Raw genomic sequence first — 18,300 nt, forward strand, 5'->3', positions numbered from 1 at the left:
ATTCCATGGGGAATCTTATTTAGCTGGATTTAATATCACCAAAGCTTGGGAGCAGTTATTTATCAAATAGGTCGAGCGCATTTAAATGTACAGGCGACGGAACAGCGCGTTAACCCCACAATCCCAAAATTTCAGGAGCACCACGGGCAGGAAAACAATCTGATTTTTAGATACAACAGCACAAAAAGAAATCAATCCCTGTTTTTTAGGGATCATGGCTAAGAATGAACCCGGGCATTTCTGTGTTTTGCCATTTGTGGACCAGCAATGCTGATTCTCCCACAGGGTTTTGGTTTGGGTTTTAACATAACTTGGGGTGTATGGGGTGACACAAACACGTGTAGGGTGGAGGATGCACACACACATGTAGGATGCACAAAAAGAACCCAATCCCTGTTTTTTAGGGATTGTGGCTAAGAATGAACCCGGGGATTTCTGTGTTTGGCCATTTGTGGACCGGCAGAAATGCTGATTCTCCCACAGGGTTTTGGTTTGGGTTTAACATAACTTGGGGTGTATGGGGTGACACACACACGAGGGGTGGAGGATGCACACACACATGTAGGATGCACAAAAAGAACCCAATCCCTGTTTTTTAGGGATTGTGGCTAGGAATGAACACGGGGATTTCAGAGATTTTCGGCAGAAATGCTGAGCTCTGTGTGCGTGATGTCCCACAGGGTTTGGTTTGGGTTTTAACATAACTTGGGGTGTATGGGGTGACACACACACATGTAGGGTGGAGGATGCACACACATGTAGGATGCACAAAAAGAACCCAATCCCTGTTTTTTAGGGATCATGGCTAAGAATGAACCCGGGCATTTCTGTGTTTTGCCATTTGTGGACCAGCAATGCTGATTCTCCCACAGGGTTTTGGTTTGGGTTTTAACATAACTTGGGGTGTATGGGGTGACACAAACACGTGTAGGGTGGAGGATGCACACACACATGTAGGATGCACAAAAAGAACCCAATCCCGGTTTTTTAGGGATTGTGGCTAAGAACGAACCCGGGGATTTCAGTGTTTGGCCATTTGTGGACCGGTAGAAATGCTGATCTCTGTGTCCGTGATGTCCCACAGGGTTTGGTTTGGGGGTCTAACATAACTGGGCTGGGATCATGGATCACACACCCATATAGCATGGAGGATACACACACACAGATGGGATGGAGGATACACACACACATATAGGGTGGAGGATACACACACATATAGGGTGGAGCATACACACATATAGGGTGGGGGATACACACACACATACACAGCATGGAGGATACACACACATAGCATGGAGGATACACAAAGCATGGAGGTTACACACAGCATGGAGGATACACACACACAGCATGGAGGATACACATACACATACATAGCATGGAGGATACACACAGCATGGAGGATACACACAGCATGGAGGATACACACAGCATGGAGGATACACATACATAGCATGGAGGATACACACAGCATGGAGGACACACACAGCATGGAGGACACACACAGCATGGAGGACACACATACATAGCATGGAGGATGCACACAGCATGGAGGATACACACAGCATGGAGGACACACACAGCATGGAGGACACACACAGCATGGAGGATACACATACATAGCATGGAGGATGCACACAGCATGGAGGACACACACGCACGCATAGGACGGAGCAGGTAACACACACGTGATAAGAGATGCGCACCCATGACAAAGGGACGCACATGTGTGACAAAGCAGGTGTCTGTACAGACACATCCATGTGCCCAAAGGGACCCTACACGCACACACATGACAGAACTGCCACACACACGGAGGATAAAGCAAGGAGCCCCGCACACGCGTGGCAGGGCAGACCGTCACACATGACGACGCGGGGAGTCACGCACACGCGTGACAAAGAAGGAGCCCGTCCATCCCCACCCACACGCAGCCAGGCAGCAGCGCCCTGCCCTGCCATTGGGAAGCTGGGCACAGGGCAGGAAGGCCGGGAATGCTGCCAGCAATGCCGGCTGCATCCTGCATGGCACCTGCCGTCGCCGCTTCCCCTCTCCCGGGAGCCTGCCTCCTCTGCTCCTGCTGTGCCAGGGTCACTGCTGTGCCACAGAGCCGGAGTAAACCCTGAGTAAAGCGCTCGGGAGAGAACCCCACCGCTGTGCCACAGAGCCGGAGTAAACCCTGAGTAAAGTGCTCGGGAGAGAACCCCACCGCTGTGCCACAGAGCCGGAGTAAACCCTGAGTAAAGCGCTCGGGAGAGAACCTGACCATACCAAATCCTGTGGAGCATTGTCCAGTCCGGCAGCGCCGGCTCCAAACTGGATGCACACCAGCACACACAACAATGGGACGCAGCTACTACTGCCATTACTAGCAGGAGTAGCCTTGAAGGATGTGCCATTGCCACAAAGCTCTCACACCAATAATCCACCCAGAATCCACCCAGAATCCACCCATTTTTCCATCTGCCTGGCTGGATGAAACTCCACTGCCCAGCATTTACCATGGAGGAAGGAATGGACATTCCAACCTCTCCCAGGCTTTTCCTAATAGAGTTTGTTAGGAAAAGAAATTTCACAGCAGCCTTTACCAAAAATTTAACAATGAATTAAGAATTTCTTTGGGCATTCCAAACCTCTGCTTTGCCAGGAAGGTTTCCCTGCAGACAGCCCTGAGATGGAAATTTGTGCCCGCACGTCAGTGCTGCATCCTGCATGGCACCTGCCGTCGCCGCTTCCCCTCTCCCGGGAGCCTGCCTCCTCTGCTCCTGCTGTGCCACAGAGCCGGAGTAAACCCTGAGTAAAGCGCACAGGAGAGAACCCCACTGCTGTGCCACAGAGCCGGAGTAAACCCTGAGTAAAGCGCTCGGGAGAGAACCCCACCGCTGTGCCACAGAGCCGGAGTAAACCCTGATTAAAGCGCACGGGAGAGAACCCCACCGCTGTGCCCAATCCCGTGGAGCATTGTCCAGTCCGGCAGCGCCGGCTCCAAACTGGATGCACACCAGCACACACAACAATGGGGCGCAGCTACTACTGCCATTACTAGCAGGAGTAGCCTTGAAGGAGGTGGCCATTGCCACAAAGCTCTCACACCAACAATGCACCCAGAATGATCCCATTTTTCCATCTGCCTGGCTGGATGAAACTCCACTGCCCAGCATTTACCATGGAGGAAGGAGTGGACGCTCCAACCTCTCCCCGGGCTTTTCCTAATAGAGTTTGTTAGGAAAAGAAATTCCACAGCAGCCTTTACCAAAAATTGGAAATGAATTAAGAATTTGGGCATTAATTAAGAATTTTGGGCATTAATTAAGAATTTTGGGCATTCCTCTGCTTTGCCAGGAAGCTTTCAAACAGCAAACAGCTCTGAGATGGGAATTTGTGCCCGAATTTCCCGGCTGGAAACCTCAGAAGGACACAGAGGTGAATTTTGGGCACAGGACACCTCCCAGAGAAGCAGAAATCGGTGCAGGCCCCTGCCCACGGCATCAGCTGCGGGAGGAGGAAATTTGGCACCGGCTTTTCCCAATCAATAAGGGCAAATTCAATTATTGCAGGGAGCGGGACGGAGCTGGTGCAGCAGCAACTCCTCGGAGTAGCCGCTGGCAGATGGCACATCCTATTCCATGTATATTCATTCTCTGTGCTACATCAGCTGAAACATTCCCAGGTTATCCCAGCTTTTCTCCCTGATTTCCACCACCCTGGTAGCTGGGGATGTTTTGGGGAAAGGCCTTTAAGCCGTAATCGCTCCTTATAAAATGGCAGCGCTGGTGTTGGCTGATTTCAATCCCAGCATGAAAACCGCAGGTCGACGGGTCCTCCCTTTTTTCCTGCCATTTGCAGAGCCCCAAATTTCCAGCTACAAGGAGTTTACCACGAGGAGTAAATGTTTGAGCTGTAAAGCTTCCAAAATGACTTTGTTTATCAGAGCAGATGAAGGGAAAAAAAAAAAAGCTCAAGGAATCATTTGAAGCTCAAAGCAAAACTGTTTATAGGACAGCTTGTAGTGCTCCAAGATTCCAGAGAGATTTCAGCAATTAACAGCACAAACTTCCATAACTTAATTCTGTTCTCTGTGTGCAGTGTTTAGTTGCTCCTGTGCTATTTGAGTTGTTCCCCGTTACGATTCTGCAAAGAGATTTGCTGATCCTATAAAAATAAATCTTCAAGCAGCTTCCTCACAACATTCCAGGGATCCCAAAGCAGGGACTTGAATCCTCTGACTTCCTACATAAGGAAAATATCCAAATGATGCCCAAGTTCTCTTTAAATAATGGCAGGGAGATAAAAAAATTCAATCGCTTTCACTTTGCAGGAGCAAAAAAATAAGTAGTGAAAGATTAAATTTGGTGTTATTTGTGCCTATTTCGCCTTCCTTAGGAATTCAGGCCACAATTTGTTCCCAGATCCCTGAGAGCCAGGGAATAATGGCAGCCATCATTCCTGCTAAACTTCAAAAAAATTGAAATCGCTTTCTTTTTGCAAAAAGAAGTCGTGAAAGGTGAAAATTTGGTGTTCCCGGGATTATTTCTGCCTATTTTGTGTTCTTTGGGGTTTCAGGCCACGAAATTCCCAAAGAATTCTGACAAAAATCCATATGGATTTGGGAGTGGCACGAGTACAAATCCAAATTTTACCTCACATGGGGTTTTTTTTGTCCCTGATCTCCAAGCCAGGCCTAAGTTCCCTGGTTTAATTTTGTTCCCAGATCCCTGAGACCCAGGGAATAATGGGAGCCATCATTCCTGCTAAACTTCAAAAAAATGGAAATCACTTTCTTTTTGCAAAAATAAGTCGTGAAAGGTGAAAATTTGGTGTTCCCGGGATTATTTCTGCCTATTTTGTGTTCTTTGGGATTTCAGGCCACAAAATTCCCAAAGAATTCTGACAAAAATCCATATGGATTTGGGAGTGGCACGAGTACAAATCCAATGGGAAAAATCCAAATTTTACCTCACATGTTTTCTTTTTTTCCCTGATCTCCAAGCCAGGCCTAAGTTCCCTGGTTTCATTTTGTTCCCAGATCCCTGAGACCCAGGGAATAATGGGAGCCATCATTCCTGTTCCTGCTAAACTTCAAAAAAATGGAAATCACTTTCTTTTTGCAAAAATAAGTCGTGAAAGGTGAAAATTTGGTGTTCCCAGGATTATTTCTGCCTATTTTGTGTTCTTTGGGGTTTCAGGCCACGAAATTCCCAAAGAATTCTGACAAAAATCCATATGGATTTGGGAGTGGCACGAGTACAAATCCAATGGGAAAAATCCAAATTTTACCTCACATGGGGTTTTTTTTGTCCCTGATCTCCAAGCCAGGCCTAAGTTCCCTGGTTTAATTTTGTTCCCAGATCCCTGAGAGCCAGGGAATAATGGGAGCCATCATTCCTGTTCCTGCTAAACTTCAAAAAAACACAATTCAATCGCTTTCTTTTTGCAGTAGCATAAGAAATAAGCAGTGAGAGATGAAAATTCGTGTTCTGAGGAATGAGGCATCGTTCCTGTTCCTGCTAAACTTGGCAAGGACAGGCAGAGTCCCCACACCGAGTGACATTTGGCTCCAGTCGCTCCGACAGGGAACTCTGAATTATTAAATATATTTAAGGTAGCGTGGAAAGAGGAGGAGAAAAGCCCCTAAAAATCTCCATCTCCATTATCCAAGGGGAATGAGCGAGCTGGGTTGATCTGTTTAATTACCACGAGAGCTCCCAGACTGAAATATCTGAATCTCTGAAATATTAGCCTTGGAAAATAGGGAATGGGATTCCAGAGGCCTGGAATTCTGCCTGGCAAAGGCGGCAACGTGAGGAGACGCAGACAGAGGCAACACCCAAACTCCAGCATCCTTCTCCCTCTTTCCTGGAATATCCCGTGAAAAATGGGAGCCGCCCATGGAAGGGCAGCAGCTTCCTTTTTAAACCAGGATTTTACTCAAAAATCTCCTTTATAGGGTTTTTTTCCCCTCTTTTTTTTTCTTCTGAATGGTGTTTCTGCACCAAACACAGCCCTGGTTTCCCAAGCCCTCCCTGGCACGCTCGCTGCTCCTGCTGAGAGCAGCGGGATCCGCGCAGGCATCCCAGGTGTGCCTCACCTGAGCAGCTCCAAAACATCTTCCTAATTCCATTTTTGGGGTGATCAAACAATAAGAACAAAATCCTGCGGCTTTCCCCCAATCCAAACCCAGACCGTACTTGAAAAAACCCCGCAATATTCGTTACGATTTCCTCCCCGAATACAAAACCCAGGAACTGAAACTGTGCTGGATTTGCGATTCCCTCGTTAGAGATGTATTAATTTGTTGCTCTAATGCAGGCCAAGCCCTAATCAAACTAATGGCAAAATGAAAAGCGAGGATTTAAATCCTTTAAAGGGACTTAGCTTGATTTGGTCAGGCAAAGATTGGAGATTTTTTCCCTTTTTTTTCTGGGCCACGGGAATGGCCAATGATAAAAATTCCGCTTTCCTCTGATTCTGCTGCCACCCACACGCTATTGAAACAGCTACAGAGTGGGCAATCCAGAGCAGATGCTCCCAAACGGAGGTAAAATTCCAGCCTTTAAATAGAAGGAGCAGAAATTGAAGGGAATCAGGAAGATGTGGGCTTTGATTACCAGATAAAAAAGCGAAATATGTCAAATGTGACAGACCCGGGGAATTCTTGGGGGAAAAGCTCCTTCAAAATGCGATCCCCAGCGATCGTCTCTTCATTTTCTAGTGCCTCACACTGAAATGGGGATCAATTTCAGATACATTTACTATGGAAGAGATGGCAAACTCCACCCAAAATTTGAGTAGATGTGAGAAAATGAATTTGGTTTTGGCAAGCGTCCTAAAAAAAGGGCAAACAAAGCAGGAAAAATAAAAAGCAACCCCCCACTTCAGCCCCAATGAATGTGCATTGTTCGATTGAAGTAACAGCTATTAAATCACTTTCCAAATACGATCTAAATTGGAGGCAGCTCCAGGGGAGTTTGCTTCCCCATGCCTCCAGTCTCCCCCAGTTCTCCCAGTGCAGGTCAGAGGCTGCAGCCGTGCTCCGGTGCCCTGCGCCGAACACCTGCGAACATCAAACAGAAACTCCTGCTCCTTTCCTGGGCTGACAAAAGCCTTTCATGTGAAAAATGCTCCCTGGGAATGTCACGGCTGGAGCTCAGGTTACATTCCTTTCTCCCTCGCAGCCCTCCCCGCTTTGGAACATGGGGAGAAGCCATGTTTGTGGAATTCAACACTCAAAGGGAACGGGGCTTTACTTTCTTTTCCCTCGCACGTCGCAAATCACAACACGGCATCACGGATTAGCTGAGCAAAAAGCCACGGGGATGACTTTAAGCAGGAATTATTCCCACACTTCCTAAAGTCCACTTAGTTTCACTTCCCTGCTTGGGATTACTTTGAGGCGCCTGGTTTTTATTTTAATCTCCGTTTTTCTCCCCTCTGGAAGAGAACTTTGGGCTTAAGGCAGACAATCTCCATAAATCTGGTTTTAAAGAGGAATATTTAAAGGTCAGCTCAAACTTCAGAGGGACAACTTGCAGAAGGAAAAGCAGGATGCAGCCCGCTGCCTGCAATTCCCCGTTAGCAATCTGCATAATTAGAATCACAGCCTATGTCCGCTGTTATTCATGGAGCAGCATCCAGGTATTTATTCACAGATCCAAGCCCAATTTCCAAGCCCTGGACAAACAATAGCCACCAAGTCCACGCTCAAGGCCACGAACCCGCCCTTTAGCCGGGAGCAGAGGGGGAATGAAGCCCCAACTTTCTTTTCAATTCCCTGTTTAATGAGCAAGCAATAGATAGTGCAAGTGGGAAATTGCCTGGGTTTTCCTTTCCAGAACCACCCTTCGCTGCCATTGTGCGCGCAACCGCCGCCGCTCCGCCGAGATTTCCTTCATCCTCCAGCCACTGGTGCTTCAGGGAATTCTCTGGGAATTCTGTCCGTGCCACACTTCAGGTGTTGTTTGAAGTGGGTTTTATCTGCTCATTCCTAACTTCCTGCAGCTCGTGAAATCGCCCTCCTGGCCACCAAAATTGCTCCGATCCTTTCGATTCTTAAACACAATTTAATCACTCCCTGCTCCCATTTGTCCTCCTGATCCCAATGACTCCAGAGATGAGGTTTAGGAGGAATTATTAAACATAACTCTGGAGTCATTTGCTGTCAGCCCAAGTGGTGCTTGCTGCATGGACTGGGCTCTGAGCATGACAAATTGATTTGTCTGGCACAACCACTCCGCGCTCCTCTCCAGTGAAAACAAATAGAGTGGAGATTCTAGACCCGGCCTCATCACTTCCAAAATTATGGCAGAAAAGGACAAAAACTGGGATTCAAACCTATAGCTCATGTTTGGAAAGTTATTCCAGCCCAACAGCAAAATTCTCCAAGTTGCTAGCTCGCAATATGAGCAAGTTTGGGAAGGTAAAACAAACCCAGGCTGTTATTTAGAGAGCCTAAATAGAATAAAAGGCACAAAATGGGAGTTTAGGCGGAGATTGATCTGAAGAAAACCTGACCAAACTTCCAAGCCGAAATCCCGCTCTGGAAATAAAAACCTAAAGGATGCCCCAGCGCATTTAATAAAACACCGAATAAAGAGGAGTCTTGAAATGAGCAAAGCTGCAAATACCAGGTGTGAAACTCCCTGCAAAGAGAGGTTTCTCTGTGAATTTCAGGGAAGCCTTGCCCAAATTGCCTGCACGGCATGCTGGCATGTGGAACTGCCTGGGAATTGCAAACACCGCTACTCCCTACCTGGCCACGGAGGCACGGAAAAGCAGCTGCACCCCAGAGCGAGGAAACGTGTGCTGGGGATCTTTGGGAGCTCTCATTTGCCAGGCACATAAAAGCCCCTCTAGAAACTTGGGTTGCCAGACAGTTATTGTCCACACATGGTGTACTGCGGAGAGCTCCGAGACCGCTTTTGTCATCCCACCGCTGTTTTTAGGGAGAGCGGGTGATGCCCACCAGCCCTGGCACAGCCAGAGGAACAAATCAGCCACCTCAGCTGCAGCAAAGTCCTCCAAAACACTCTCACATCTAAAACCAAAATGCCCTGCCCTTAAGCAGCGAGAGAAAAGTCACTTGAATAATTTAATTCCCCAAAAATATTCCAGCAGCAAACAGCCCTCTCTAATCCTAAAGACTTTCTTTGCCTGGTGTTTATTCTCAGATACTTGTTTTATTTATTTAACTGCAACAGCCTTCAATTCTGCTTCAATTCTAATGCACAAAATTAATTTGCACACAAGAGGTTTTGACTATCGTCCCCGACAGACAAAGAGAGGCTTTGGAATTGGAAATCAAAAATTCTCCAGGGCTCAAATCACTAAAAGAAAAAGATAAATCTACTGTAAAACTAGAACAATTTTAAGCAATGATTAAACAGAGGCGAAGTCCAGGGGTTTTTAAAAAATCAGAAACGTGTGGCGACGCTCTAAAAACCTCCCAGGCTTGTGGAAATACCAATAATAATAATAATAATAATAAAAATCAGAATCAGAATAACCGGCGCTTAGGAATAATTCCGCTGCAATCCGAACGAATCTGCTCCCCACGAGAGATTAAAGCACCACAACAAAGGTAATGCCTATGGATAAATAAATCCCAACGTTTTCGCTACGCATGGAACAAAAAAACGGTACATACTTGAGCCAGTAAAATGTCCACTTGCCAAGGAAGTTGGTCCATTTTTCCCGCTGCTCACAGGAGGTGAAAACATCTATAAAAAAAAACACAAACAAAGAAGCATTACTAGTGCAAAACAAGCAATTCCCGAGTGCAGTGGCAGTCCAAAGTTGCTGGCACATTCCTTCGGAGTTCCTCTCCCCCGAACCGTCAGCCCCCACAGCCCTGCAGAGGCTGATTGCGGAGCGCTCGCATCCCCCAGCGCCCCTCGGCACCAGCATCCCGCTTTTCTCAGGCTCATTAGCTTCCCAAACAATCTGCCCTTGCCGGAGCCTTCCAGCCCAGCAGCGTTCTCCTCCTCGCCGGGAAGCGCCGACAAAATTTGGGATGCGAAAGCGCAAAAAAAAAGTTGGGATGGGTCGCAACCTTGGTCATCAACGTAGCAACATCCATTTCCATCCCGCTCCAGGATTTGCCTGGCATGTGGGAACCCAAATAATAATAATGCAAAGTGCCACCTGCCCTAAATTCTCATTCCGTCTCTCCCACCGAGCAATTGGAAGCCAGGCTCGCTCCTCGCCCCCTCTCCCTCCCTCTCGCACTCCTCTCTCTCTCTTCCCAGCATTTATTTCGACCCTAATTGGTTTCTCCCTTCTCCGACGTGTCTAGTGGATAATACGCACCTTCCCTGAGTCAGAGCCTGCAAAAAGCCAAGGAACAAATGGGAAAAGTGCACCAACAAGCAGAGAGGGGGCTGCGAAGCTGCCGCAGGCTACGATTGCTGGCCAAACTTCCCCAAGCCATCCCTCAGAAGCCGAGGCTGGAGCAGCAGCACCAGCCTGGAGCACACAGGGGAAAGGGGGGGGCTTGAGGAGCGGACCTGCCTCTCGCAGCACAAGCTCCTGCCCAAAATAAAGAACTAAGTGGATAGAGAGATATTCCTGACATATTGGGGGGAAGGGAGGGGATGGGGAGAGAGGGGAAGGAAGGGGCTGGAGGGGGAGGGGGAGCCTGACAAAAGTAGACAAGTGCACGCGTCCGGCGCAACGTTCGGCCTCCAAACCAGCCCAGGGGGACAAAAATCCCTCTTTGCCTCGAAAATCACTCCCAAGTCCTGCCTAGGGCGGGCAGGAGAAGGTTGCAGCAGTTTTAATGCCAGCAGAAGCCATAGGAGATTTCAGGGAAAACTTTAAACTGAGACGGTCGTGGATTTCTTTGCACTTTCCATGTGCCAAAATCGAAACAAGGGAAGAACCGAAAGGAGAATATCAGCGAGTCATTAGCGATTAATTAGTTCGTGTGCCAACGACGCTTGAAAATCGAAAGCACGATAAAAGTGCAATATCGGTATGATGGAATGATGAGAAATGGTCAGTTTTCGGGGCGTTTCTTTTGGCAGGAATTATTTGAGCCGTCCGAGACATGAAACCAAGCTGCGAACGCGCCTGCATCTCCCATCACACACAATCAGAAAGACTAAAAATACTCAGTTTGGATTTTTTTTTTTTTTAAAGCGAAAAAAATATTTACCATGCTTCTAGCTGCTGATTAAAAATTGCCCAATGTACTTAGAGCACAGTTTGGGGTTGGTTTTGTTGCTTTAGGGTTTTTTTTGGCTGGATTTTCTTTTTGTTAACAGAGCAGCTAGAATTTTTTTTTTTTTTTACAGCTGTTGCTAATTTCCACCGTTGTTTCTTACCGCACTGAAATCCAGTAAATCACTCAGTTCTTTGTCCGTCCCTAAGGCAGCCATTCGCTGTTGGTGATGCATTTTAGCAAAATCACACAAACCTAGAAACATGGAAATAACCGCAATCAGAAATCCCGAGCCTTGCAGGAAACACAGTCGGATTTTGCTTTTTCAAGGGGGGGTCGGGGAGTGGGTGGTTGAGAAGAAGAAGAAGGGAGGGGAAAAAAAAGATGGAGGGGCAGCAAAAAAAAAAAAACACCCAAAAAACACAACAACAAGAGGAAAAAAAAAAAAAAAAAAAGCGATATTGTATTTCCAAAGAGGCGAGCCAAACCCGGCAACATCCACTCTTAAACCCAAATCCGGAGGAGAAAAAAAAAGGCAAAGCCTCTCTCCCGGAGCATCATTTATGCAACAGGAGGTTCAGCGAGGAATGAATGAGGATCCCAGAGAAGAAACTACAGCCATCCGCTCCCAACTTTTTCCCTTCTCCTTCTTCCACGCAAAAAGTAGCGTTTGGAGGCACAAACGGCAAAGAGCGAGGAGCAAAAAAAAAGCCACGGCGAGATGCGAAGTGCAGGTTCCGGGGGCGGGGGGGGCAGCGGGGGACAATTAGCCCCGATTCCTAATTTGCGGAGCGGAGGGGGGGGATGAGGCCGAGCAGAAGCCGGCAGCGGCTCGGGCCTGTGCGGAGGCAGCGCCCGGGGGGAGGGGAGCCCGGCGAGCGAGGGAAGAGGGGAGAGGGAAGGGGCGCGGAGCCCAGCCCAGCGCGGCGGCCCCGAGGAGCCCCGGCCGCCTCCGTACCCGCCGCCGCCGCCGCTCATGGAGCTCCGCGCTCGGCTCCCGCCCGCTCCCGCCGCACTTTTCCAAGGATTCCACGTTGGATTCGCCCAGCTCGCGCGCACACATGGCCAAGCGCGTTTATACGGGGCCGCGGACGCACGTGACGCGGGCACTTGGCCGAAAGGAACAATATTTTTTTCCCCCCCTTTGGATTACCCGTTCCCTTCGTCTTTTTGGGGTTTTTTTTCGATTTTTTATCTAGAATCCCGCTTTGTTTTGGTCGCCTTACTCCCGACGCCCCGAAGCTTTGCCATTTTCCCAGAGCATCGCTGCAAACTTTGCGAAGCAGCCCCTTGGATTTACGCGCAAGTTTTTGGGGATGCTGCCAGCCCCCCCCTCCCCTCTCCCCTCGCCCTTCCTTCCTCCCTCATCCCCTCCGCCACTTTTATTCCGCATTTTCCTCTCGCAGGCCGGACAGCACTAGAAAGAACTCCTCGGAGTTCATTTTCCGGTAGGAAATAAAGCAGCGGCGAGTCCCCGCGTCTGCACCTTGGTGTATTTCCCACACGTGTAGTTACATCTTATCTATGCAATGTATATACAATGTATCGATTTACACAGCCCGGAACTTGCACTTTCTTTTCTTTTCTTTCCTTTTTTTTTTTTTTTTTTAAATAACACATCGGGATCGACAATTTCAATCAAAAAATAAAAATGAAAGCAAAAAAAAAAAAAAAAAACACAGACAAGTTAGTCTAACAGCAAATTGGAACTTTACCTTAAATGGCCACAAATATGTTCACAATATTCCAAGGGGGAAAAAGAAAGGAAAAAAAAGGAGTAAAAAAATAAGCAAAATAAAAAGAGAGGAATCTTCTGCCAAAGTGCTTTATTGTCTCACACGTATGTGACCCTCCAAGACCACCAAAAAGTAGGGAAAGTGTCAGTCCTGCTCCGGGTTATTCCACAGCTTTACAGGCACACTACACCTGGCTTTGTTGGGATTTGGGGGGCCCGGCCACCGGCCACAAAAATCATATAAATTAGATTTAAAAAATGTAAAAATTCAAAACCAAGGAATAAAAAAAAAAAAGCAAAAGGAAAAAAAAGAAGGTCCGACAACTTTTGCCCTATTGTTTTTACAGACACATGGTGACGGGCTCGCAGCGCCGCGGCTCTCGGGGACTTGCCCCCTCCTTGTCCTTCCTTAAAAAAAGCCAAAAGCAAAAAAACCCAAATCCCGAAAAAAAAAAACCAGGCGACTCCCCCCTCGGGGGAGCGCGGGGCCGCCCGTTCCCCAACTTGGTCCAAGTTTAGAGCAGCGCCCGCCGCCTCCTCCGGCTCAGCAGCGCGGCCTCCCCCGCCGAGCCGCGGCCGATCGCATCCCGCCCGGGCAGCCGCATCGCCCGCCGCTCACATCCGGGCAATGCCCGCCGCCTTATAAGCGCCGCCGCCGCCGCTCGCAGACAATGACGAGGAGGAGGAGGAGGAGGAGGAGGAGGAGGAGGGCGGGAGGAAGCGGGCGGGACGGCGCGGCGGGGCTCACAAGATGGAGGGGCCCCGCCGCCCCTCGCCCCTCACGTGCTCCCTCCCGCGCAAGCTCCGGGCGGGGATCGGTGCCCGCCGGGGCCGGGCCCGCGGCAATGCCCGGGGGGCTCCGGCTGCGCTCGGCCATGAGCGGGCCGGAGCGGCTGCGTGCCTCAGCCTCAGCACACCCGGGAGAGACGGGCTCCAGCACACCCGGGAGGGGCTCCAGCACACCCGGGAGGGTTCTCAGCACCCTCAGCACACCCGGGAGGGGTTTCAGCACCTTTAGCACACTCATGAGGGGTTTCAATACCCTCAGCACACCCAGGAGGGGTTTCAGCACCCTCAGCACACCCATGAGGGGTTTCAGCACCCTCAGTACACCCATGAGGGGTTCCAGCACCACCGTGAAGGGTTCCAGCACCCTCAGCACACCCATGAGGGGTTCCAGCACCCTCAGCACACCCATGAGGGGTTTCAGCACCCTCAGCACCCCCGTGAAGGGTTCCAGCACCCTCACCACACCCATGAGGGATTTCAGTACCCTAAGCACACCCATGAGGGGTTCCAGCACCCTCAGCACACCCATGAGGGATTTCAGCACCCTCAGCAAGACCTAGGATGGTTTCCATCCTCCTCAGCAGACCTGTGAAGGGCTTCAGAGCCCTTAGCAAACAACACCTTGAAGGATTTCAGACCCCTTAGACAACCCTCAAAGGGTTTGGTCCCCTAAGCAAACCCCATGAGAGGTTTCAGAACCATGAGGGCTTTCAGGGCCCCTCATCCCACCCAGAACACAGCAAACCCTGTGAGGGGTTTCACGTGCCCTCAAACCACAACTGGTTACATCCGCCTCGGCAGTTACCTGCAGGGCTTCAGGTCCCACAGACTCCCGATGGATTCCACGACTCTCTGCCATGACCATGATCAGACTCTGTGAGGGCGTTTTGGCTCCCATAGATCCTCCAAGAGTTTCTCCCGCTCCCGGCCCTCAGCCGATGCCGTGGGGGGCTCGCTCCTCGTCGCCATGAGGGGGCTAACGCCATTCCGCCCTAGCGTGAGGGGGCGCCCTGGAGTGAGGGGGCGCCATCCCGCCACTCCGCCATGAGGGAGCTCGCGCCGCTCGTCCTGAAGGGAGCTCGTGCCAGGCTGCTCTGAGGGAGTTTCCGCCACTCCATCTTGAGGGGGCTCGCACCAGGCTGCCGTGAGGGAGTTCCCGCCACTCCGCCATGAGGGAGCTCGCGCCAGGCTGCCCTGAGGGGGCTCGCGCCGCTCCATCGTGAGGGAGCTCGCGCCGCCCGCCGTGAGGGGGCTCGCGCCCGGCTGCGTGAGGGAGCTCGTGCCGCTCCGCCCTGAGGGAGCTCGTGCCACTCCATCGTGAGGCAGCTCGTGCCACTCCGCCCTGAGGTGGCTCGCGCCGCTCCATCGTGAGGCAGCTCGTGCCACTCCGCCCTGAGGGAGCTCGCGCCACTCCATCGTGAGGGGCGCTCGCGCCACTCCGCCCTGAGGGGGCGCGCGCCCGGCTGCGTGAGGGAGCTCGTGCCACTCGTCCTGAGGGGGCTCGCGCCGCTCCATCGTGAGGGAGCTCGTGCCAGGCTGCCCTGAGGGGGCTCGTGCCGCTCCATCGTGAGGGAGCTCCTGCCGCTCCGCCCTGATGGAGCTCGTGCCGCTCGTCCTGAGGCAGCTCGTGCCACTCCATCGTGAGGGGGCTCGCACCAGGCTGCCGTGAGGGAGCTCGCGCCGCCCCGCCGTGAGGGGGCTCGCGCCCGGCTGCGTGAGGGAGCTCGTGCCACTCGTCCTGAGGGAGCTCGCGCCGATCGTCCCGAGGGAGCTCGTGCCGCTCCATCGTGAGGGAGCTCGTGCCGCTCGTCCTGAAGGGAGCTCGCACCAGGCTGCCTTGAGGGAGCTCCCGCCACTCCGCCATGAGGGAGCTCGCACCAGGCTGCCCTGAGGGGGCTCGTGCCGCTCCATCGTGAGGGAGCTCGCGCCGCCCCGCCGTGAGGGGGCTCGCGCCCGGCTGCGTGAGGGAGCTCGTGCCACTCGTCCTGAGGGGGCTCGTGCCGCTCCATCGTGAGGGGGCTCGCGCCGTTCCATCGTGAGGGAGCTCGCGCCCGGCTGCCGTGAGGGAGTTCCCGCCACTCCGGCCTGAGGGAGCTCGCGCCAGGCTGCCATGAGGGAGCTCGAGCCATTCCGCCGTGAGGGGGTTCCCGCCACTCCGCCCTGATGGAGCTCACACCTCTCCGCCCTGAGGGAGCCCACACCACTCTGCCCTGATGGAGCTCACACCACTCCGCTCTGAGGGAGCTCACACCACTCCGCTCTGAGGGAGCTCACACCACTCCTCTGTGAGGGGGATCCCGCAACTCCGCCGCCGTGGGGGAAATCGCACTACTCCGCCCTGATGGAGCTCACACCACTCCCCCCTGATGGAGCTCACACCACTCCGCTCTGAGGGAGCCCACACCACTCCTCTGTGAGGGGAATCCCGCCACTCCATCGTGAGGGAGCCCGCACCCCTCCGCCGTGAGGGGCTGAAGCTTCGGGCAGGCCTCCTTGGGGCTCTGGCCCAGACCTGGTCCCTCAGAGGCCCAGCAAAGTTTCCCGCCTTCGCCTTGGCACCATTGCTGAGGCGCCGTGAGGGGCTCCAGCCCCCTCAGCAGCCGCAAACTCTGTGAGGGGTTTCAGCGCCTCAGCCGTCATCAGACCCTCGAAGGTTTTCAGCCCGCTCAGCCCTCAGCATCCCGCGAAAAAAGGTAGGTTTGAATTATTCATTTTTTAAATGTTTTTTTGGAGTGCTGAGCCCGCAGTGGGGCTGGTGCACGAGCAGGTGGTGGAAATGAAAATAAAGAAGGGAATGGGGAAAAGCAAAGAGAGGGGGAATGATATAAAGTCATGGAATGCTTTGGGTTGGAAGGGTCTGTCACTGGACCAGAATGCTCCAAGCCCCATCCAGCCTAGCTTTGGACACTTCCAGGGATGCTGCCTTCAAATTAATGATGGATTTGGTTAATAACGGGCTGTGCGGTTTTATTTGGAAATTAAGTAGGAAAAGGGCTAACCCAACTGCCACCCTGGCCCCGGTATTATTAATTTTCCAGGTTTAATCCTCTGGATTTTATACTGTCCCCATATGTCCTGTTTTCAGCAGGCCACAGGAATTCCATGTGGACAATTGGCTGAGCAGGGGGGCTTTGGCTGCCTCAGAATTCACAGGAGGCAGACCTGGGAAATTTTATCAGAGTCCCCTCCCCTGGAAGTGTCCAGGGCCAGTTAGGATAGGGCGTGGACAAGTGGTCAAGGGGGATGGAACTGGACAGTCCTTAAAATCCCAAACCATTCCCCGATTCTACCAGGGTGATTGTGAAAATAAGTTGATGGATGTTATGGAGCTGCAGTAGCTGATGCCATGAATGAGTCCATGTGATCCGGAGCTGCCATTCTGGGTTTTGGGATAAAACCAAAGTGGAACATAGCTGAACTTGATCAATTTTATAGGGTAAAACCCCAAGTCACCAAAGTGTTTGTTTCTCCACTTCCCGAAAATAAACAAGTGGGAAAATGGAGCAAGAAAAACCCTGTAATTTTCAATGCAGTTTCTGTCTTTGTGCTTCCTTGTTATGGTGTCAACATGAGGCCAGTTTGGCTTAGAGGGGAATGTAAACTTGCTAATTTCTGTACAGCTTTGCAAAGGGTGTGTTTCACTCATTGCCTCAGAAATACTGCAGATTTCCGTGGAAAGGTACTCCTGGAGGAGGGAAAATATTCTTCTGTATTTGCCTGAATTCCGATTAAATTTTGGTTTGTTTTCTAATTCCCTAATGAAATAGGATGTTTGATTTCAATTAAAGTGAAATGTCATCATTTTCTGTTGTACTAATGGATATGGAATACTGCAGTCCATTAGGGAGAAAACAGTGGATTTGGGAAAAGGCCAAGAGGTGCAGGGGATGTAAAGAGATTTTCCATGTATTTTCAATGTTTGTAATGGGCATATGTAGGTCATTATGGAAATCCATGGGTGGTGATGACAGGAATACAGAGAATACAATAATGCAATCTCTTATCGAGATTTCAGCAGGAATTGTTGGTATTTTGTAAATCTGGAGAAATGTTTGGAGCAACCTGGGCCAGTGGAAGGTGTGGCAGGGGGGATGATCCTTCAAATCTCCTCCAGCCCAGCCCTGAGCAATTCCAGGGCCGGGGCATCCACAGCTTCTCTGGGAATATCATTTGGAGCGACCCTCTGGGAGAGTTGATGGCATTTAACAGTTTATTCCTCTCTGTGGTATTCTTTACATTCTTGAGTGTTCTTTGAAGGCTCTCCACGGTTGGCAAAAATTTGTTGTCGTTGTTATAAATGTTTTTATATCTGATTTCGTATCTTATTTGTGTTATTACTGTTTGCTATTGAGCCTGGACCCGTCGGTGGCTGGGGACCCTCGGGCTGAGTCCCGTTGCTTGTCCTTGTAATTGAATTAAAAGTTGCTGTAAAAAATACATGGGAATAAGAATAGGAGAGGGATGAAGAAGGAAATAATTGGGGAGTACGTGGCTGGATTAGTTATTGTCCCAATTAGCTGCCTGAATTAGCTCCTTGACAAGGAACACTGAGGGAAGAATAAAGGGCTATCGGTGACAGGGCCAGTTTTTAGGGAAGCTGCTCCTCTAAGTGCATTAT

General features: G+C 50.7%; 1 protein-coding gene across 6 annotated transcripts in view; it reads right to left on the minus strand.

Moving 5' to 3' along the window:
• TCF4 (transcription factor 4) overlaps positions 1-13,573 on the minus strand; it is a 48,053-nt gene extending 34,480 nt beyond the window's left edge. Inside the window, exons 1-3 of one of the 6 annotated variants that reach the window (XR_011677289.1) lie at positions 12,874-13,573; positions 11,322-11,413; positions 9,644-9,716 (exon numbers count right to left, since the gene is read on the minus strand). Coding sequence is in view for 2 of the 6 variants with exons in the window: in XM_071418693.1 (XP_071274794.1) it covers positions 9,644-9,716; positions 12,117-12,221 (178 nt within the window). In the remaining 4 variants the exon portion in view is untranslated. Of the gene's footprint in view, positions 1-9,643; positions 9,717-10,048; positions 10,208-11,321; positions 11,414-11,646; positions 12,078-12,116; positions 12,268-12,311; positions 12,441-12,873 lie in introns of those variants that run through there. The other 5 variants (XR_011677292.1, XR_011677291.1, XM_071418694.1 and 2 more) reach the window with 5 other exon arrangements.
• Positions 13,574-18,300: the final 4,727 nt, after the last annotated feature.

This window comes from Agelaius tricolor, unplaced genomic scaffold, assembly GCF_023055355.1.
Source record: "Agelaius tricolor isolate 1412-34295 unplaced genomic scaffold, bAgeTri1.0.p SCAF_89, whole genome shotgun sequence".
Classification (NCBI taxonomy): Eukaryota; Metazoa; Chordata; class Aves; order Passeriformes; family Icteridae; genus Agelaius; species Agelaius tricolor.